Genomic DNA, 22,237 nt, shown 5'->3' with positions numbered 1-22,237 from the left:
CTCAGGGGGATCACAAGCCCCAAAAATCTGTCCTGAAGCCAGACTGTGGCCCTGGGTGGCGGTGGGGTGGGGTGGGGTGGGGGCGGGTGTTCTCATTCTGCACAACTTCTCCTCATCAGGATTTCCCATTGGCATGAAAAGAGACCCTGGGCTGCTTCAAAGTCCATCAGTATCTCCTGCCTGGATTCCCCCACCACCCACATAACAGCTTGCATTCATGTCCTCAGAACGGCTTCCTGGCAGCCCCGGCAAACAATACCTCGAGGAAAGTCAAGGTGAACACCATGGTGGGAGACTTAGGATGTTTATTTCATGCAAATGTTTTCTTAGCCCGGAGAGCAGAGTTGCAGAACCGGCCCAGCGACACCCACCACACTTCTGGGCCTATGTTGCAACCACAGCGTTTCTGACTGGCTCCAGGAAGCCCTTGCTTCCTTACAGTTCTCATGAGCAGGAGATTTCTGCTTAACTTCTCTCATTCCATCGCAGGCAAAGTGGTGAAAACTGCAGCCAGGGCCCAGGCTCTGGAGAGACGCTTGATTTGGAGCTAGAGGCAATATCTTATTCTTACTGATCATGCGCTATGGAGTAGGCCACGCGCTTCTCATCCCCTATCACGTTCATTATTACAGTGGCTGTTCTCTTATCGTACATATGAAGAAACCAAGCTTCGGAGCTTACAGTGCACAGCACAAAGCCATGGATTTGAAACGTGTACAGTGGAGATCAACACTAGTGTTCTTTCTTTCTCAGAAACGTGGATCATAATTCAGCCATTTAACTATTTATTCACCAAGTCAGTGGAGAGCATCAGAACCCAAAACAGTCCCTTTGAGGAACTAATGTTGTAAAGGCCATCAACCAACTACAGAGGAGCTTAAGGGGAAATGGCAGCTGTTTTAGCTGAAGGGCCAATGCAGGAGTCTTCAAGGAGGACTGAGATGAGACACGACCAAGCAGCTGTGTGGGAAAGCTAAGGAAGGGGGCTTGAAGCACACAGCAGCAGCAGGTACTCAGACAATAGTATACTATCTCTCATCGAAATCACCCATTCACTCAACAACTTTTTATTGAGACCAGGTGGTATGCTAGATGTTAGAAATGCAGAGGAGGGCAAGGTAGACAAGACCCTGGATCTCAAAAGGGCTTATGGACTTAGTCCTGGAGATGACAGGGAGGAAAGGTAAAAGGTGATGATCATATCAGAGAGGTTGGGATAAGGGAAGCTTGATAAGCAGGGTGACTCTAAGTTAGGAGCAGACTATCTCTAGAAATCTATGCTGACAACCCACGTACCAGTAAATGAGAGTGAAAATAGGAAAGAAGAGAAGTTGGGCTTTAACACACTTTACTATCTAGACTCAGCCCAAGTGGCCAGGAAGATTTACTGGATGCTCTGAGGGTGGAGTTTGAGAGTACGCATGTGCGTACCCTTAGGCTAGAGTTCCTCCATCTTGGACCATATGTACCCAGTACCCAGGCTACTCAAGCACTCCTTGGATGATTCTCATCTGAGTCTCAGATACCTTCTCCAACTGCCCTGCTGAAGAGATTCCCTGTCTGTAAAGCTTCCCTCCCCCTTATCTTCCCATGTAAGGTAGATCTACTTTGTTCTACCACAGTGAAATCCATGACATCCTCAGAATCAGTCGCTGTACCACGTGAGTGTGGTCAGGAGCTCTCCACTTAAACAGTTGTCTAACTAAACCGAGCTACTGAGTGGCCATTTCAGGGTGATCTTTAAGGAAGCTCATTAAACGTCTACAGCTTGGAATCCATGTATAGCTTTAATCTGATTAAGAGACATTTAGCTCATTAGAGCACTTATTTGATTAAATTAAATATTAGCTGGGCACCCGGCCCAACCATGCTCATTGCAACATTGCTTACCATAGCCAAGATATGGAATCAATCCAGATGCCCCTCAGTGGGCGAATGAATCAAGAAAGTGTGGTATATGTACCTAATGGAATTCTACTCTTCCAACAGAAAGGATGTTGTACCATTTGTAAGGAAATGGAAAGACTTGGAAAAAAAAAATATATATATATATTAAGCAAAGTGAGCCAGGCCCAGGAAAACACAAGTTGCATGGTTTCCCTCATTTGTGGTAACTAGAATGTGCCGATAAATCTTCAGGTAAACACAGGGGGTGGGATACGCTTTGGTAATGCGTGTAGTCAGCAGCAGGGTACGTGAAGGAGCTAGAGCCAGAGTGTGAGGAGGAACGCCACATCAGGTAGGGGCAGCCAGGAGGCTCTTTGTCAGTCAAGGATTTCACATGATAATAAAAGAGCTGGAAGCTGTTGGGCTTCTTGACTGTTGCCATTCCTGGGAAGGTCTGAATAATATAGGATGAAGAGATAATGTCTCCTCTCTTCCCAGGAAACTGTCAGATAGAGGACCTGGCATCGTGCACACCTCTCTCCCTTCACCCGCCCCGTCACTAGTTCTTCCTGTGTGGAAAGATCCACATACAGCCACCAGGGCTTCTGCCCACAGTCTTATCCAACCCATGGCGGCACCTAGTTGATGTCTAGTGTGATCTAGTAATAACTGTAACATGAAATAAAAGGAAAGCACTCTTTTCCGTAATGAAATGATAAACCATAGGCAATGTGACACTCAGGCAAAATGCTGCACTCACCTGAAAGGAAATTAGCCAAATGTGAGAAATAACCAGTACATTTACTGAGCCCACAACACATCAGCCCCCCCCCCCCCCAAATCTGCCACTAAGCAGCTCCCTGGAGGGGAAAGGGAGCTGTCTTTTAAGCGCTTCTTAGGCCTGACAGACATCAAAGCCATTTAAGAGCATGTTCAAAAGTCTTTCTAAAAGGCAAGTCCTGCCACTTTTCTCATCCTTAGAAGATACTCCCAAGCATTATGCCATAAGATCTAGGACGAGGGGTGAATTTTACATGCAGACTCTGCTGGCACCCAGACACTGGATTCTCCATCATTTGGGATGTTTCTGTGAAGGTGTTTTTGGGTAGAGATGAACACTGAGATTGATGGACTTTGCAGGAAATCAAGTTGCTCTTCCTAATGTGAGTGGCTCTCAGCTAATTGGGTTAAGGCCTAAATAGAATAAGCAGACTGACCCTGCTTAAGCAGAAGGCCACGCTGCACCAGGTGCCCTTGGAATTCCAACGCCAGCTTTCCTGTTCCCTGGGTCTCTGGTGCAAAGGCCGTAGGACATGAACTGAAGATTTGGGAATTGCCAGCCTCTGTAACTGCATGAGTCAAGTGCTTAAAACAAATGACCTCTGCAAGAAAACTCTCTCTTTCTCTCTATCAGACACATGTCACAACACACCATGCGTCCTGTATCTTACAGTACAGCGCTGCACCCTTTCTCCTTTCCATTGCTCCATGATTGCAATTCTGAACAAAGTTGGTTGTGATATTTATTTACGCAAACCATCCTTCATGAACTACTTTTTTGTGCTTTTTAATAGAAGGATGTAATTTAGTAAAGAAAAGAGTGCTGCTTTTACAGAGTCCCAGACAAGTTAGTGAGGATATCGGGGAAAGTAATCAGGATTTATCTGGATGGCGAAGAGGGCGAAGCTGTATGAGTGAAGCAGGGTACGGGAGATGAGGTGCGTGTGGAGATTCAGGCAGGCAGATGTAGCTATCAGGGTCAGCTCATAAGGGTATTTTGGGCTTGAAGCTGGGGAATAAAATGTCATCCAGAAAAGCCATTTTCAGATCTTTCTTACATATGTAGAAGTGTATTTTACCCAGAAAAAGTATACACGTTCAATAAGTACATGAGTCTATAAATTTTCAAGAACTAAATACGTCAAAAACACTGTTCTCGGGGCTGGGGATATGGCCTAGTGGCAAGAGTGCTTGCCTTGTATACATGAGGCCCTGGGTTCGATTCTCCAGCACCACATATACAGTAAACGGCCAGAAGTGGTGCTGTGGCTCAAGTGGCAGAGTGCTAGCCTTGAGCAAAAAGAAGCCAGGGACAATGCTCAGGCCCTGAGTCCAAGCCCCAGGACTGGCCAAAACAAAACAAAACAAAACAAAACAAAACACTGTTCTCTATAACTTAGACCTAAGAGCCGAACATGTTAGCAGCTCCCAAACCTTTGCTCCTCCTTCTAGTACTACTCCTAGTATTACTCCTATTAGAAGAGGAGAAGGGTGAGGTACCAGGGTCTCAGGCCATTCATCCCAGCTACTCAGGAGACTGAGATCTGACCGTGTAAAACCAACCCAGGTATTAGCCTGTGAGACTCTTATCTCCAATAAGCTACCAAAAAAGCTGCAAGTGGCACTGTAGCGTAAGGGGTAGAGCATTAACCTTGAGTAAAAGAAGTTCAAGGACAGTGCCCAGGCCCTAAATTCAAGCACTAGGACTGGCAAAAAAATAATAATAAAGAAGGAAAGAAGGAATCACTTCACCAAATAGAGGGAATAGTGATTACACGGACATGTGACCTGACAATGAGCCGGGAAGGCACTTACTGGGCGTCATGTCTATGCACAGGTCATTCATTTAGTCTTTACAACACCTGATGGGGTCGATGTGATTGCATCATGGTTTCAGAGATGTGGAAACGCAGGCACAATGAAATCAGATTGTTGTCCCAAGGGTACAGAGCAAATAATTTGGGGGCATCTAAGTGTGACCTCAGATATGCGCACTCATTTGTGAATTCAAAGCACCAAGATCGATGTTATGGGGTCTGTTTTGGAGATTATCCCGGTCCCTAATCTAATGTACAGTATCATTTGCTGCTCATTCATGCGTCTGATGAGCTGTTACTTAGTAGATGGGTAGTTAGGAGCGGGTCTGAGATTGGCATTGTGCTGCTTTGGATAGGGCAGTGGATCAGTGTTGCCTGGCAGTTTGGACGGAAACAAACTTGGCTCTGTTAGGTGCATTGTGACAGAAATCAGCCCGGGCACCGTGCGTCTCTTGCATATTCTAAAGACATGCGAAGATAATGGACGCAAAATCTGAAATGCCTTGCCTTGTTGGAGAGTTGAGATTCCTAGACCTGACATGGAATTTTTTCTCTGTTTTGGAGCTTCCTGTGTTACTCTCACGTAGCGTGCTCTCATACATGTCTAGCTCACCGCACAACGGGCGCAATCGACACTCCTGGGTCCTCATTTCCCAACTTCTCTGGGGCTTGCACTCAGAGCCTGGGCACTGTCCTCTAGCTTTTGTACTCAAGGCTAGCGCTCTACCACTTGGGTCACACAGATCCACTTTCACCATTTTGGTGGTTACAAGGAGATAAGTGTCCCATAGACATTCCTGTCTGAACTGGTTTTGAACCCAAATCCTCAGCTCTCAAGTCTTCTAAGTAGCTAGGATAATAGCTAGGATAATAGGCGTGAGCTACCAGTGACTGACTGGAGAGAGAGAGAGAGAGAGAGAGAGAGAGAGAGAGAGAGAGAGAGAGAGAGAGAGAGAGACAGAGAGACAGAGAGACAGAGAGACAGAGACAGAGAGACAGAGAGAGAGAGAGAGAGAGAGTCTCCATACTTCTATCTTAATCTGTGTTCTGGTTCCTAAGCTCACACAGCCAACAGCAACCTGACAACTGCCCAAGGATAAACAACAGGAAGTCCAATGTTAACATAAGCAAAATATACCACTAACATGTTCAGATTTGTTCATTTCTGCATTCTTTATCGGTGCTGATATTCCTGTGAGTCTATGGGAAAAAAAGACAGCAGAGATCATGTTTTACATCCCCGATGTTCTTAGTATTGTTGGGACATATTAAATGCTCGGGAAATGGGGGTTCAATGGTTGGGTTACTCACAGTGTATCTTTAAGCACCGCGCAGGCTGCGGTATGGGAGATGGATAGGAGGGGTAAGGAGGGAAGCAGACAGACACTCTTTGACTGGTTGAAAAGATCCAGTTTGTAGGAAGCAGCCTGCATGCTTTGGTAAACTCAGGTAGTGCTCCAAGTCTCTGGGAGCCTGGAGAGAATAGTTGAGAACAGCACATCCTGAGAGGAACTGTATTAATTGGAGTATTCAATTGCCCAGAACAAACATTTTATTCACCTTTTTTTTTCCCTAATGCAGCAGTGGCACTATGTTGAAAATGAACTATACAACTTGTGGATGGTGACAGGAGGGGGAAAATCGGGAGAGAGCAAGGGCAGGAGTGACATACTCATAAATCACCTGACTTACGAAATGGTAACTTGTATAATATAACCATTATGTTAACAATAAAAATATTCAATAGTAAGCAAAAGGACAACAGAGGTTTGGGAATAACTTGGTCTACTGACATACATCTGTGTCTACAGTCTCTTACTGTCTCTCATGATGTGAATTTCCCTAAGCCTTTGTGGTCCAGATCTCAACAAAACTGGGATCAATTTGCAACACACACTTAAGCACACACAGACACGTTCATGCACATGCACACAGAATGAATCAGATCAAAACAGACTTGACTTATCAGGAAGAAAACACTTTCCATGGCAATCAAGATGAGATCAGAAATCAGACAACATTTCTTAAAAATTAAAAAGGCTCAAAGAATCTGTTTAGAAATTGCTTCCCAAACCTGAAAAGTGACATTTCTGAAATTACCATTGGAATCAAAGTCCTTTGATAGTGTCTCAGGGGGGCAGTTTGTATTTATAGACCTATTTTGTAGTCGGTATGAAAGTGCTTTGTTCATTTTAAATGATTTTTTTTTTCTAGTCAGCATTTGGGAAACCATGGGTGTGAAGCCCAATACATTTACACTTGCTCTTCATGTGCCTGGTAAGAAGAATCAATTTTGTTCTGGGGTAAGACAGCGGGTTTCAATTTGTTTTGTAGTGAATTGATCTTGCTTTAGCATCAATTTCTTTTTGCCTTTAAAGTGAGAATGATTTCCAGCCTCCCTTAGAGTGATTCATGTGATGGGGACAACTGGAGTCATGACATAGAATGGAGCTCAATAAATGCTAGTTGCGTCCGCACATTCTTTCCTTTTACATTTTGAGTGCTTAAAATGAACCAGAGAAATGCTTACTACTAAGAGCATTCTATTTTATCTTTGGAGCAATCACAACCTAGCATTCCCCTTTTACATGTGAACTGTATGGTTAGGGAGAAAAAAAGAGGTGAAGTAGAAGGGAAAAAAATCCTATAAAGCATTTGGATAGGAATAAGATAGCCCAAACTTACTAATACGGTAAGTTGCTTGTCCATGTTTTTAAATTTTTTCCCTAATAATGCTTGCAACCCTGAGATTACCTGTGAATACACCTGAGACCACAGCATGAATATACCTGAGACAGGCTATAGGAAGACTGGGGGCAACATAGTAAAGAACTAGATGCCTTAGTCCACAGTGTGACGAAATGCTAAGAAGTTCTGGATTATCCAGAAGCCATCAGATTCACCAACCAACAGGTGACATATGAAAATGCCCAAGAGAAAAACGCTGAGCTGATCAGACCTGAGGAACCCTCCAGCCAAACCACGGTAGTGTGAGCAAACCGTTACTGCCTCAAACCATTCCATTCTAAGATCCTGTATGATGAAGCAAAGGATAGCTGATACACCATGTGCACAGATAGAGGAGAATAGACTTGTCGCGTAGGTTATATGATGACAAAGGAGAACTAGCGCCCACTGAGAAGCCCTTGTGCATGGTAGTTGTCACTTAGCTTGTCCTATGGAACCTTCCCAGAAATGGAAAAATCAAAGCCTATTTCATAGCTAAGAGAGTTAAATATACTGAGCTATCAGATATTGTGAGAAGACATACTGCAAGGTGGAGGTTATTATCTTGTTTCATAGGTGAGACTATTGGATTGAAAGTGAAGACCTTTGCCCAAAAGATTCAACGACTGCAAAGGGGAAAACTGGATTTGAAATCCTGGTAAATTTTGACATAAAAGCGGGTGCTTACTTAGCTACTTGTGTGATAGGTCCTAAAAGCTTCTCAAGCTGTTCCTCTATCTGTAAATAAAGCTAACACACTGTTCATCACAGAACCACTCATTTGTTGGGTGGGCTATTTTGCATGGTGGCTATTGTATGGTGGCATTTTCTAGCTTCTGTATTGAAGTGGCTACTGGGTGCTTCCTTGGGGGGAGGGGCTAGATCCTGAAGAGTCCAATTTATAAACAATCTAATAACTCCAGTCATGGAAACAGGACTGCTGAGATCAAGCTGGAATAAACATAAAAGCAATGTGGTGGGTATTTCTCTGCCCGGTCCAATTAGAGCTTGCTGTGTTTTCTAAATTAAAACTTGCAACAGATTTATGAGCCACACATCAAATGTAGTGGCCCACACACCCAAGTAAAAATGAAGTAGATATAAATAGAAAGCATCAGATTCAGTTGATTATACAGGTAAGCATTGCTTCATGCATGTTGTCTTTGTTTCCCATATAAGCCTTTGTGTCCTTCATCAAGTTGTATCAGCTTCTTACCAGGAATTGCATTGAAAATCTAAAACTTGCAAGTATCCCTTCCTGAACTGAAGAGTAGGGGAAAAGGAAGGACCCCATTTCTGCAAATCCAAGGGTTCTGGATACGATTTGGAGTTTTCTTGCATTTACACAAGACTGAAAACAAGGATACCATATACAGACTCCTTTTCACCTACTTCTGCTTTTTCCTCAATACCTCAAAGTACAGTCGAGCTTTGTGGCTGTTCAGAAGGTAGTAACTACCCACATTGTGTCAGGGGGAAGCTAGAAGACAGCGTTGCCTTGAAATTAATGGTTGTGGCAATGGAGGCTCATGCTGATCTCTATCCTCCATGACAAACGCAAGGTGCTTCTTCAAGTCTAGGAAGGCAAAACGGATCATCTGAGCAGATGATGGCCACCTCCAAGGTCAATGGACAAGGACAATGTCAGCCTTTTTGGTTAATGGTGACAGAGGGACAAAGAGAAGGAAGAAGGCATTTTAAAATTTCATCAACTTTCTCAAAAATCCTTTTTCAAGCTTATCAGGACCTCAGCAATTATGTATGCCCTGGAAGGCATTCTGAATGAGTATTTGCAAATGCCACCCCACACATTTTTCTACCATTCTATTACATACCCAAACAACATGCATGTTTGACTCTATTTGATTATTCAGTTGGATTTCCCTCAATAAATAGTGATTATGCCTGATATAGGCTGGACTCTGTGTATATGCCTGGGTGCTGAATACAACTCTAGCCCTGAAAAACACACAGCCTGCAGGGAAAAACAGAAGCATCCCAAATGCATGGGAGGAAGTTCCGTAAAAGAGGCAGACCCCAAATTCCGGGGCGGGAAGGAATGCTTGTGATACTGAATGAGTGGCACCTTTTGTTTCAACCATGCAAATCTCTTCTCTGGACCCAACCACTGAAATCCACTGGATAATGAGCTGAATCATTGCTTTTCATCAGCTCATGTCACTTTATGCTCAGGAGAAGAAATACTACCCACCAAACCTTCCAAATTTGCACATCAAATATGATCAGCCAAGCTGGCCTAGACATTGCATGTAATATTCATTCATTCATTCTTTTTTTTTCTTCTCTTGTTTCAATTGACAAGCAGTAGGCATCTCTTCCAACAGAAGGTGGACTCCAATTTCTTTTCATTTTTAAAAAATAGTTTCACACTCAAAACAAGTATCCAAAATCAATTCCACTTTTTGATGATTTTGTCAGGAGATTTTTGTCAGAGATCAGCCTGACCTGATCTTTCTCAGGACTCCGTAATCTATTGTAAATCTGCTATTTATCTGTGCATCCAACACACTATTATTTAGCAGATATTAAGAAGGAAGGAGTTTGTGGCAGATATTGTTCTCTGTTTTGGGAAGGCCAGTGGATAAACTACACTCTGCTACACTGTCTAGGGGCAGAGACTGAAAACTGCAGTAAGATATTAGTATTATTAGTATAGAAGTCTGTACAGGGCCCTGTATATCTCTTGCATATTTCAGAAGAGGTACTAAGAAAACTGTGAAAAATGAAATCATTTGAGCTGCTGTACAGTTGGAAAAATGAAATACTTCCAACTGATAGTCAAAAGGTATGTCTCTCAAGGAGCTAAATAGAAAACTCTGTTGGACAATAGAAATGGAAACAAAGGGGGTGATATAGGACAGAGATCAATAAGAATGCCCTCTGTTGAACATGAAAGCTATAAAATCTAGGATCAATTTTACTATAGAGAGAAGGGAAAGGATTCTTTGGTATTTTTCAAGAATGCACATATTTGTGGAGAAGTAACTTCCTGGGAAACTCTTCACTAAGACAGGAAATACTGGAGGGGTAAGAGCTTTGGGGAAGGAAAGATAATTCCTTGATGAGCAAAATAATCATCTCACCCGGTGCCAAGTTTCTTCTTGCCTAGAGAGCTGGTTTCTTACCGCTTTCTCAACTTTGGAGATTTCAACTGCAAACCAAGAACATATTCTGTATTTTTAAAAGAGACCAGCTTGTAACTTTTGGATTTTCATAAATAACTTATAGAATCAAATTGCGTTATATTACACCAGCCACCCACTTATCTGACTCACTAACTTATCCAATGGAGGGAGTCTTTCAGCCTGTTCAATAGTCATAGCTAGCTAGTCTTTTCCAGTCCACCCTAACATCTGCTCCCTCAGCTGTGTCCATTACCAAGAGACAGTAGTGTTGGTTTCCAAAATTGTTTATGTCAGTTGTGTTTGCTATTGCTGTACTCAAGTTTCTGCGAGTATGGTATGAACAACAAAATGTTGAGTGTGAAAAGAAAACAAGCTTTTGTTTGTATTAACAGTACCGAAAGCCCTGGAAAAACTCAGGAACTTTATTCTAAAAAACACTCTTTCAAATAAGGCGGAGATAAAACTTTTATAGAAGATGAGGAGAAAAAGGCACTAGAATGTGTTTGCACCAGGATTACTCTGATTATCTTGTTTCTTCCCTTTGATGCCAAATCTCTTCTGCATGTGGCTTATGCAAAACAGAGTATAGACTTTTCATCAATAGACATATACTCAAATCCAGCAGCCGTGAACTACATTAGACCTCTGTCATTTAAAAATTATATATTTTTCTTTTTTAAGTTTAATTTTATTGTCAGGGTGATGTACAGAGGGTTTACAGTTACATAGGTAAGGTAGTAAGTACATTTCTTGTCATACTTGTTATTCCTTCCTTCATTTTTCTCCCATCTTTCCTCTCTCCCAATTATGCAGTTAATTTCCAGCATATTGCCTTGTGAGTATCACTTTTTCTTCTAATCTATTTCTCACCACTGATTTGAAATAAGCCTTCAGATGTATCAAGGAAACAAAGCAGATCTTCTATTCACATTTCCCACCTCCTTCCCTTCATTCTTTCTCTTTCTCTTTTCCTTTCCTTTCTCTCTTCCCCTCCATTCCCCTCCCTTCTATCCTTCCTCTGTTTCTTCCTTTATTTCAGTATTAGGATGGAACTCAGGAACTAATTCTTGCTAGACAAACCATCTACTATTTAAGCCACAGTCCTATTCCTTTTGTTCTGATTCTCTTTTTGAGGCAGCGTCTCACAAACTTTACCTAAGCTGGCCTCAAACTAGCAGTCCTCCTCTGTCTGCCTCCCAAGAAGCATTCATTATTATGTCTCTTCAGCATTTTCTAGTTGGGTTGTAGTAAGCCTTTCTTCAGTCAAAATTCTTTGTACATATTTTTGAGATAGAATCCCCCAAGTGATTCCCGAATGTCTCCAGGTTGGATCAAAGGTGTTGAGGGCCATGATGATGATTTATTTAGGAGGTGGGCTAGGCTGCCTCTGGATATGCTAATTGTATGCAAGTAAACATAGAGTGAGACCTTCTGAGTCAGGGGTATTTAAAATTAGTTCTGTTCAAGGATGACAATGCTGAATAAGAGCACAAACCTATATTACTAGAGGGAAATCTGTATTACTAGAGATTACTAGAAATCTGTATTACTAGAAGGAAAACTGTATGAATCAGAATGTCTCCTAGAAACTCAGAAAATGACCCAACAGTGAAGGATCAATGATTCCTGACTGTCATCTCCTGAGGACCTAGTAGGCCACAAAATCTTGTATGATAACCCATGGGCCAGCTCTTTTTTTGTTTTTTTTTGTTTTTTTAACAAATGGCTTGATTTCCTTGCAGCAACCTTGAGATGCAGGGTGATCCCCTTCGGCAGATGAAGGATTAAAGGCTCAGAAACTTCAGATGGAACCATGGGACTGACCTCAACACACAGCAGAATGTGAAGGATGAGTATGAACTAAAAATTTCTACATATCAAGGCCAAAAAAAAATCTCCTGTGAATGAAAACATTAGAGAAAGATTTCTAAAGGAGGTTGGATGAGCATTGGGTTGGTGAAATTTTCACAGAAATAGCCCCAACATTTGTAGAGTTGCTTACAGTTGAAATAACACATTTTCAGACATTATGTTATTTGTCTTGCAGAACGCCCCCGTTAGGGCAAGAATTATCACTTCGAATTGAGAGATGAGGAAACTCACACACGAAGTGGTTCAATGAGTTGCTAAGAATCACACTAGCAAGTTAGAAATAGAAATGGGACAAGCATCTAGGCCAGTACTACCTAGCAGAAATATAATGTCAGCCACATGCAGAGATTAAAAATGCATGACATCTAAACTACTTTCCTCATGTTATATTTCAGTGAAAGAAAGGGAGTCACCTGGAAAAAAATTCTAAACATAGCTCCTGCATTATTTGTATTATCATCATACAGATGGCTGTGAAGATAATTTTATCCCCTGAGGTTATATTTCTAAAGCTCATGGTATTTTACTGTTCTATTGATTACTCCATAGATGTTCATTTTCTAGATGAATGTGTGGAAGTGTGAGAAAACTCTCCAACAAATATTGTTGTTAGATGTGGTCTAAGTATACATCTATTAGAGATAATAAAAGCATTCATAATGTCCCATTAAAGTTAGAAATGGTTGAAATTTTGCTTATAAGTAGCATGTTCAGCTTATGCAACATATCTCAAATATCATTTCAATGTATAATCAACATGGAATCAGCATGTTAAGTTCTAATGCAATATCTTATATGCCTCATTTTTGTATTTTTCTCAAAAATCTTCTAAATCTCAATTTAGATCAAATATACCAATGTGGTAGCTGCTACCACATTAGACAGAGCAGAGATTTTTTTTTTTTTTACTTCCAGCCCAGCATCCTGGTGTTTCTGCTAAACTATCTCATGAAGATAGACAAAGCAAGGTGAATAAGGAGCAATTGGAGTCTGTCATTTAGTGTCCTGGCAGAACAAAATTGGCAGCTCAAAGGAGGCAATGGAATAAAGTAAAATGGTAATTCTACTTCAAGAGTTTAAGCTATCCAATGACAGATGGATAGGTGGCCAGGTCAAATGGGCAGCCACAAGGAGCCCTGGAGCCTGGAAAATTCTGCAGTATAGGAGAGGGGTGCTTGCTAGGTAGGAGCTGTGGCCTTTGGTAAGGAAGTAGAGAAATTGCTATTCCTTAACCAAGCATATAGGACCTGGGCATACTAATGCATTGCCCTCTATTGGCAGAGAATTCTGTACTCTCACCCTCTAGTCTCCTTTCAGAGCCTATGATTGAACAAATACAACTAGAAGCCCATGGATGCAATCTGTAAAGGAAGAGAAGAATGAAAACTGGGTATGGAGGGCAAATGGAATGACCAGCAAAGAATCACAGGCACACAACCGAAGTGTTGTTCAGGTGGTCTGAAGGGAGCTCTGAATACAGGAAGTATGGAACAAGTGGCATGATGGAGAGTTGCGCTAAGATCAGGTAGAAATGGGCTGTGACATGACGTTTGTGTTCTGTGACTGGTAACAGAGCCAAGGGCTTTGGGGTGAGCTCTTGCATGATCAACCCTAGGCCTTCAGCATTCATCTTGACAGAGGTTAGTGCTCTGGGCTAGGTTTTGAAATGTGCATTAACTATCCTCATCACCTCTCAAATGAGCCAGTTGAGAAATAGGTTATGAGAGTCAGACAGGGTTTAAAATTAATACTTTAGGGCTGGGACTATGGCCTAGTGGCAAGAGTGCTTGCTTCATATACATGAAACCCTGGGTTCGATTCCCCAGCACCACATATATAGAAAATGGCCAGAAGTAGAGCTGTGGCTCAAGTGGCAGAGGGCTAGTCTTGAGCAAAAAGAAGCCAGGGACAGTGCTCAGGCCCTGAGTCCAAGGCCCAGGACTGGCAAAAAAAATTAATACTTTATTATTATCAAAGGAATGGCGGCTTGACTACAAATGGAGTGGATGTGGGTTTCATTTCCTTCTGGCAAGGTTCTTTCTGACTTACAGAGAGGTGGCACAGCTTTGCCACATTGGGGCTCACTGTGGTTTGATCCCCAAAAACCCAGTCACTAGAAAAAGAATCACCAACAGAGGTTTGCCTTATCACGTCAATGTCAGGTGGAGAGGGACAAGATTAGTTGAAAGTAGTGCTTCTGGCTTTATGTCCCATATATTTCCACGAAGACCAATGTGTTTGTAGAGTTTTCTGTGCCGTAGATCCTAATAAAAATAGAATAACGGAACATACAATTTCTTTTTCAAGAAAAAAATTTGGGATATTGTGACTCCAAGTAGCCTAGACCAGGTCATTCTGTTGTGGACTTCATGAACACCAGTTGGAACGGTATATTGAGGGATGACTTTACCACAGAGGGCTAGTAAAGGAAAGATGGAGTAGGGAGTACATGTATGATGGAGATGATATCGTTGATGGGATGGTGAGGTATAAGGCTATGTCATAGACAGAGAGGAGTATTTACGTATGGGGAAGATGAGAGAATTGTAGATTGGCTGAGTTATTGGTGCCTATGACACGTGTTGATGAAAATGTGTAGAAGGATGTTGGATACTGTTCTGGGTACTGGCAGTTCTGAAGAAAAGAGGCAGCTAGAGATAATGTTATGGGAAAAATCTAGCCATGGTTAATGTAATGATAAATTACAAAAAAAGAAAGCCCAAATGGGAACGAGTCAAGGAGAGACCCTGGAACAATGCTTATACTTAAAGATGAAGAAGGAGGAAGATACTTCAGGGAGTTGAAATCTGAATGACAGAAGGAAGGGCCAAGGGATCCACAATAAACGAAGGGAAGAGAATTGGTCAAGAGGAGAGGGTGTGACCAGGGTATGGGGACAGGTCAGCAGAGAACAAGGAAGAACAGGCACTACTGTTGGGTGATGAGAACAAAAGGGCTGCTGATATGATTTGAGCATGTTTTCCAATGGTAGGGCCTTTGGGAAGTAACTGGATAAGAGGAAGTCAGAAGAGTGACCATGATGGCATCAGTGATTGTATAAGAAGACAAAAAAAAAATCGTAGCATATTTGCTTTGTCTTTTCATATGATGCCTTCCATCATTTCATGATACAGGGCGAAGGTTCTCACTATCAGGGTGTCACTTTGGTATTGGACTTTCCCGCCTTTAGAAACCCAATCCAAATGATCTCTCTTCTCTAGAGACTACGAAAATAGATGTGGACTTCAAAAATTGGCATTTCAGCCAGTTCCCACCATGTTGCCTGAGTGACAGGGCAGATTACACCAAGAGAGAATCAAAGATGGGCAAACAGTTCCTTACACCTGCAATAGCTCTTAATTTTCTGGTTCAGGGTCCTTCTTAGATTGGAGTTATTTTTCCCTCTAAGAATTTTCTGATGCTCCTTTGCAATATGACAGTAAATTTTCCATATCTTTTGTCTTAAATAAAAGAAAGAAGTTATTGTTATTTGCAAGCAATGTAACTAATGTGGTTTTGAGGAAAAGAAGAAAGGATTAGATTGAGAGGTCCCATCTAATATGGATCTACTAGCTAAACATGGCTGTTAACATACAACATTAAATTAATGAAAATTAAAATATATAATTCCTCAGTCACACAACTCACGTAATGCTCACCAGTCTGAAGTGCTTTTGGATAACACTGATATGAATCATTTCCATATCATAGGAAGTTCTAATAGACAATGTGGTTGTAGAGCATTCTATGTTGGGGTAAGGTAGTGACTGAAAATTATTTTTTTACCTTTTCCCCTGAAAATATATGAATACATTTAAATGGAGCCATAAAAATAAGTAAAACCATGAAGAAAGTGGAACATAGAGAAAATAAGTTTGCAGCAGTAAGATGACCAAAGAGAGATATCTCCAGATGAAGTTAAGTTGGTTTATTCGGACTATTTTTTTCTTATGTATTGTCAAAGTGATGTACAGAGAGGTTACAGTTTCATACGTTAGGCCTTGGGTACATTTCTTGTACTCTAAGTTCAGATTTCACACTAACTATTGTAGAAAAGATGAATTAAACATTTATCCTCTCCCAAAGAACTCCTAGGATTGAGGCAACATAAGAGTGCAGATGAATGTGGACAGGTTAATCCCACAATGGAACTTTCATGAAGGCCACAGCTCCGTGGTCAGAAGGGGTGAGAGGGGGTGATCACAGCTCAGCTAAGCAACATAACTCATGACAGAGTGAAAGGAAGGTCACCAGGCAAAGAAGACCATACAAAGAAGAATGAGTACAGGAGACTAAGAAGAATGTGCAGGGAGCTGTAAGTGGAAGCTAGAGACAATGTCCATAAACCATGCCAATAACAGCAATAACAAGGCAAATAATCTGTGAGTGAGTGGCTGTGAGTGGCTTTGATTTGAGAGACAGAGAATACCAGTCAAAAATGACGGGATAACAATAGGCTGAAGGAAATGTAGAGTATGATGAGAAGACCTGTCCAGTTGGACGACAGAGAATGAATATTCTGAGGCTCTAATACTTTTTAGGTCAGCCGTGATTCTACCTTGAATGAATGAATGAATGAATGAATGAATGACAAAATCCTGCCTTGTTTGTTCACGCAATCTATAGCTTAAAAAAAAAATCCCATAGATGCTCTAAGGCACGAAAATGAACTTAACCAACTCAGAGCTTGGAACCTGCCGGGGATGCCCAACTTTCTCATTCAATCTATTGTCCGATCTATTATCTCACACCGATGTTGTCTAACAAAGATATTTAAGTTAAATGGATTTTCTTTAATACAGCTAAAACATCTGCTGCATTTAAAAATAATCTCCTGCTGCTGCAACATATGGTGTCATCAGAAACTTTATTCCAGTGCCCTGGAGCTTTGGAGATGCCTCGAAATGCCATGATTACCATAAGGAGCTTTACGCTATTCTCAGAGCAGAGAGGAAAACAATTAATTCATTTTAATATTTAAAATAAATATGAGCCACTTGGGTCGTTTGGGAGGAGAAATGGGATTACAAAAACTGCAATAATTGGAATCTAACTCCCCAAAGAGAAATGTTCCAAGATGTAACTTCTAGCTGGAAAATTCCGGAGCAGGTCTGTTTAAAGACACGGCTCAGTACAACCCAGCATTCCCTGAGTTGGCCATGCGTGTTTTCTGAACCATGCTTTTCATGGGGGTTACAATGGTCACATGTCTTTTTACTTTCACAAAAGGTGCTTTATTACAACCCTTGTGTCGATAGAAATGAAGTCAGGAGCCAAGATTTAAGTCCTATATAACTCAGCTAAATAGCTTTTAATTAGAAGAGATTACATCCCAACTACCATACTCAGGTAAGTCCTACAGAACCAGGTGACCTGGAGAAAGTAAAGAAAAATAGCTATTTTGGACTAGTCTTTAATCTTCATGAAGTGATAGGAATGTAGATTAGTAAATATTGCAAAGTATGACGCATTTTTTAATAGTCTTCAAGGCACTGTGAGTGTCAGCCCAAGGAAGTGATTTCAACACTACCCAGAGGTAAAGACAAATCTCACGAGAAAAGGATGCTGGAGAAAATGGATAGAAATACATTAGGAGGCACGTGGACGTTCTTGTCTGACAGGACCACATGGCCCAGGGAAAGGCATTAGCAGCTGGGGGTCGGTGGGGGGGGGGGCGGTGAATAACAATCACTTGGATCTGTGAGAAGAGAGAAAGAACATGGGAGACCAAACAGAGCCCAGATTCTAAAAGGCCTGTCGGGTCATGTTTGGGGGGTTAGCTCAATACTGATAGGAACTAGTGTTACAGAAAACATTTTGAATGAGAAGGCTGGGTTCCAACTTGGTCACCAGAGGGTTACCCTACAGAGATACTGTCAACAATGCCACTGTTTTCACAGAATCCTATTATGCCTGGAGCCCTCACTCCACCATCGGCTGAGCAGTGCTCATCCTTAGTCCACGGGACAGCCCTCGTAGGAACACCTCACAAGTCCCCAAATTAAGGTTTTAAGAAGGGAAGAGTGTGCCGAAATTCCTGTGCCTGCACAGGAAGTACAGGCAGTGGGATTAAATCTCAAATATTCCAGATACTCAAGTGTCTTCTTCTAATAACAACGTGCATGGGCCATGAGCTAGGCTAGTTTTTGGATGGAGACTAGATTGGGGAATAGAAGCTGGAGAGCAAGAGATCAACTAGGAACTGATTACTATGCTGCATGTTGGTTCACTGGGCGACAACATTTAAGAACGGAGGAGGAGAAGAAGACACCACTTTGAGCTACAGCTCCACTTCCGGTTTTCTGGTGGTTAATTGAAGATAAGAGTCTCATGGACTTGCCTGCCTGGGCTGGCTTTGAACCACGATCCTCAGATCTCAGTCTGTTGCGTAGCTAGGATTAGTAGGGTGAGCCATATGTTCTCAGCTCATTACAAAGTTGTGTGTGTGTGTGTGTGTGTGTGTGTGTGTGTGCATGCATGCATACACACCAGTCCTGGGGCTTCAACTTAGGGCCTAGGCACTGTCCTTGAGTTTGGTGCTGGATACTAGTTCTCTACTACTTGGTCCACAGCTCCACTTCCGGCTTGTTTTAAAGTGGTTAATTAGAGATAAGAGTCTCACAGAGTTTTCTGCCAGGGTTGCTTTGAACCAAACTGTGATCCTTAGATCTGATTCCTGAATATCTAGGGTTTCATAAACAATCCACAAGTACCTAGCTGATTACAGAATTTTTAAGAGTTGTAGTAACTAATTTGCTCTGCTATGGGGTAAATGGAACACATTTGTCAATGACATGATATTCTGAAGGATACAAATGCAGTGTAATGATTTCTGTATACCTAATTTTGGAATACCCGAGGAGAAGCACCATCCTGATATACCTCCATATAAATAACCTTTGGTTATTTAAATGGAGACAAGCCAATTCATAATGTTTTCTCAAATGAGTCCTCTTGAGACTGAACTATATTGTCTGACTCATATAAGTAATTACACACAATAATGCTAATGGAAACGCTTCACTGAGTTGCAAGGACATTGCACACACTATTGCAAATGTTAAGGAGACTTTTCAGGCAGGGTATTATTATCCCCTTGCTGTGGATGGAGAGATGAAGACTCGGAGCTTGCTCAAGTATACTAAAATAGTAAGTAAGCAAAGATTTCAAATCCAGGGGAGTCTCCTATAAGAGCCTGAATCTTCTCTGCTGGACTTCACTGGCCATCTACCACCAAGGAATTCTCAGGGATAGTGTAGACCCACAGCGGTGATCAAATGTCAATGGGAAGTAACTTTAGCAGTGAGTGGTACAGAGATAACTATTTTAGACCCTAGAAGAAGGAGAAGGAATCACATGACAGGAATACTTGGCCATAGTTGCGAACATAGAGCTAGGAGAAACCTACAACATAAGAATCTTCCATCAAATGAAATCATCCATGAAGACGATGAAATTCACTTACAATTTTATCTTTCCTTAAACACATTATTTCATTTGGGGCAAACGCAGTGTGGGAGAGGAAGATATTTCCTCAGGAATGGATGAAGAGCTTAGATCTGTGGATTCAGTGGCATATGTGGCCGGATAGGAAGTAACAGAACCACACTCTTTTCACCACATCCTGGATATCGATTCCTATCCATTTTATATTATTAGGTAGTGAGGTCAAATATTACGATTCCAGGGATTCTAAGATCATTAGAATGAGAACTTAAATAATGGGAACACAAGAAAATTCATATGAATATAAGGAAAGGATTGTCAGTGTTTCTGATATCTTGTGAGTACTGCAGAAGAGGTATCCTGACAGCTTTACCCACAATGCAGCTCTTGTGGTAGAGCACCAGGAGAAGTTGAATACATTATTAATAAGTGCATTCTCCTAGTTGGCACGAGTCCCATGGAAAGAGTGATGAGCCTGTCTGGCAAATGCTCTGGTTTGCACAGGAACATAATACACAGTCCTGGGAGATACTCATGCATATTGTACAAAGTGTTTTCTTTTTTGTGAAATTATTCTCGTAACTTATTCGAAGAGCTAGTCAGAGGATCTATAACAAAACTATTAATGACGTCCTATAATTGTTTTAGGCACTAACTTAGAAATATCTCTTCTGAATCCTGTGAAATTAAAATAGGATATGCATGTTCAGTAGTTTCCTCTGAGGCTCCTCCTCCAATGGCCATGCATAGGGCAGAGGGAAGTGCGTCTTGGCAAGTTGCACCTGACATGTTTGCCTCATCCATTTTCACCCTGACCCGGATTCACTTATTTATTGACTTGTGCTTTCCCAATACTCTGATCAAAGTAATCAGAAAGAAAATGTTGAAAGCTGGGTGCTGGTGGCTCACACCTGTAAGCCTAGCTACTCAGGAGGCTGAGATCTGAGCATTGTGGTTCAAAGCCAGCCCAGTCAGATAAGTCTGTGAGACTCTCTCTTTTTTTTTAATGTTTTATTGTCAAAATAATGCATGACACTCTCATCTCGTTAACCACCAGAAAACCAGGCTCAAGTGGTAAAGCTCTAGCCTTGAGCTGAAGAGCTCAAGGATAGCACCCAGGCCCAGAGTTCAATCCCCATGACTGACCAAAAAAAAAAAAAAGTAAATGTGCTCATTACAGTATTATGTACAATAAAATATAATCTTAAGAAACAGGGCCTGGTATGATATGACTAATATATTTACTGTGCCTAGAATTCCCCCAAACATATAAAGTTAGGAGACTACATGTTGATTCTGAAACCAATTTCCAACACAATCTGGATATTTCTTTTTAATAATCGTTTTCAGAAGCAATGGCAGAAATGATTTTGGATATGTGAGTAGCTTTTTTTAGGAGCAAATCATTATCATTTGAAAATTTACTTCATTTTGGAGAAGCTTATCGCTGGAGAGCAAAGCTATTTTTAACTTTCTGTAACAGCCACACCATCAGCCTACTCAAGATCGGTTTTTATTTCAACCTCTTCAAATCTTCAGCAACCTGTGCTGCCTACTACATCCCTGATTCTGAGTTTGACATCAAGTCTATAACATTGTTCTTGTACAATAATATCTCTCCTGAAAACCAGAGATAATTATGAGTGACCAGACAAGTATAAGATTCTTCCACGAGTCTAACTGCATAATTTTAATTCCCTGTAGAGTGTTCCAAGAAGTAAGGCCAAGATGAAATGTTGATGATTTTGTAAATGACAACTTTTGTCACACAGATGTCAACCAAAGGTGTTAGAAAGATATTTGGTGGTTGCAAGTTATTCTTTGTAGGAAACAACTAATTAGTATGGAAGATAAGACTAACCCATTTTGGTCTAGGAGTCAAACAACTATTTTAAGACTCTTGCAAATCAGAACATATTTGAAAGAAAGAAACAAAAATCTGTATCATGGAGACCGACTCAGGGATTACAAGGACACATGGCTTTCACCTGTCTTTGGTTCTCTGTCTCCAGCCGCAGCCGAGCCTCCACACACCTCCGGGTCTCCAGGAAGGCTTGGCGTTGGGCCCGATCAGACAGGTAACTGATGAAGATCCCGGCTGTGTTCATACACATGAATAGAACTGCCTGGGCCGCAACCTAAGAGAGAATTTCAAACACAATGGGGTCAGTTTAAAAAAGAGCTGTTTTAGGCAAAGCAAGGAAAAAAAATTGTCAAAAACAAATAGATAAATAAGCAAGTATCAGAGGGAAATCTTAATTAGGAATCCAAACACTTCTACAGCATGTTGAGGGAACCCCAGCCTTCATTCAGTTCGTCAGACAACAGCTAGCCCGTCAAAGAGACCATTCCTAACAATCTGTCCAGTTGCAAGTTTCTTCTCCCCAAGTTAGGCCTGAGCCTGGAATGGAACCCTGAGGCACTAGCAGGTCACAGTAAGGAGGCAGATTAGCTGGTTCTCTTTCCCTCAATTTCCCACACCTTCATCCTTCACTAGCAGAAGTCTGGAGTCTTCAATAGGCTGGGAATTGGGAGGGAAGAGGCAGAAGAGGCCAAGAAGAA

The 22,237-nt window shown here is 41.6% G+C and overlaps 1 protein-coding gene across 3 annotated transcripts in view; it reads right to left on the bottom strand.

Annotated features, from left to right (window-relative positions):
- Adcy8 (adenylate cyclase 8) overlaps positions 1-22,237 on the bottom strand; it is a 178,358-nt gene that overhangs the window by 117,355 nt on the left and 38,766 nt on the right. For all 3 annotated transcript variants that reach the window (XM_048358470.1, XM_048358471.1, XM_048358472.1), the window contains exon 2: positions 21,664-21,813. In XM_048358470.1, the coding sequence (XP_048214427.1) occupies positions 21,664-21,813 (150 nt within the window). The remainder of the gene's footprint in view (positions 1-21,663; positions 21,814-22,237) is intronic.

This window comes from Perognathus longimembris, chromosome 12 (genome assembly GCF_023159225.1).
Source record: "Perognathus longimembris pacificus isolate PPM17 chromosome 12, ASM2315922v1, whole genome shotgun sequence".
NCBI classification, from domain to species: Eukaryota; Metazoa; Chordata; class Mammalia; order Rodentia; family Heteromyidae; genus Perognathus; species Perognathus longimembris.
This window is presented reverse-complemented; position numbering and strand designations above follow the sequence as displayed.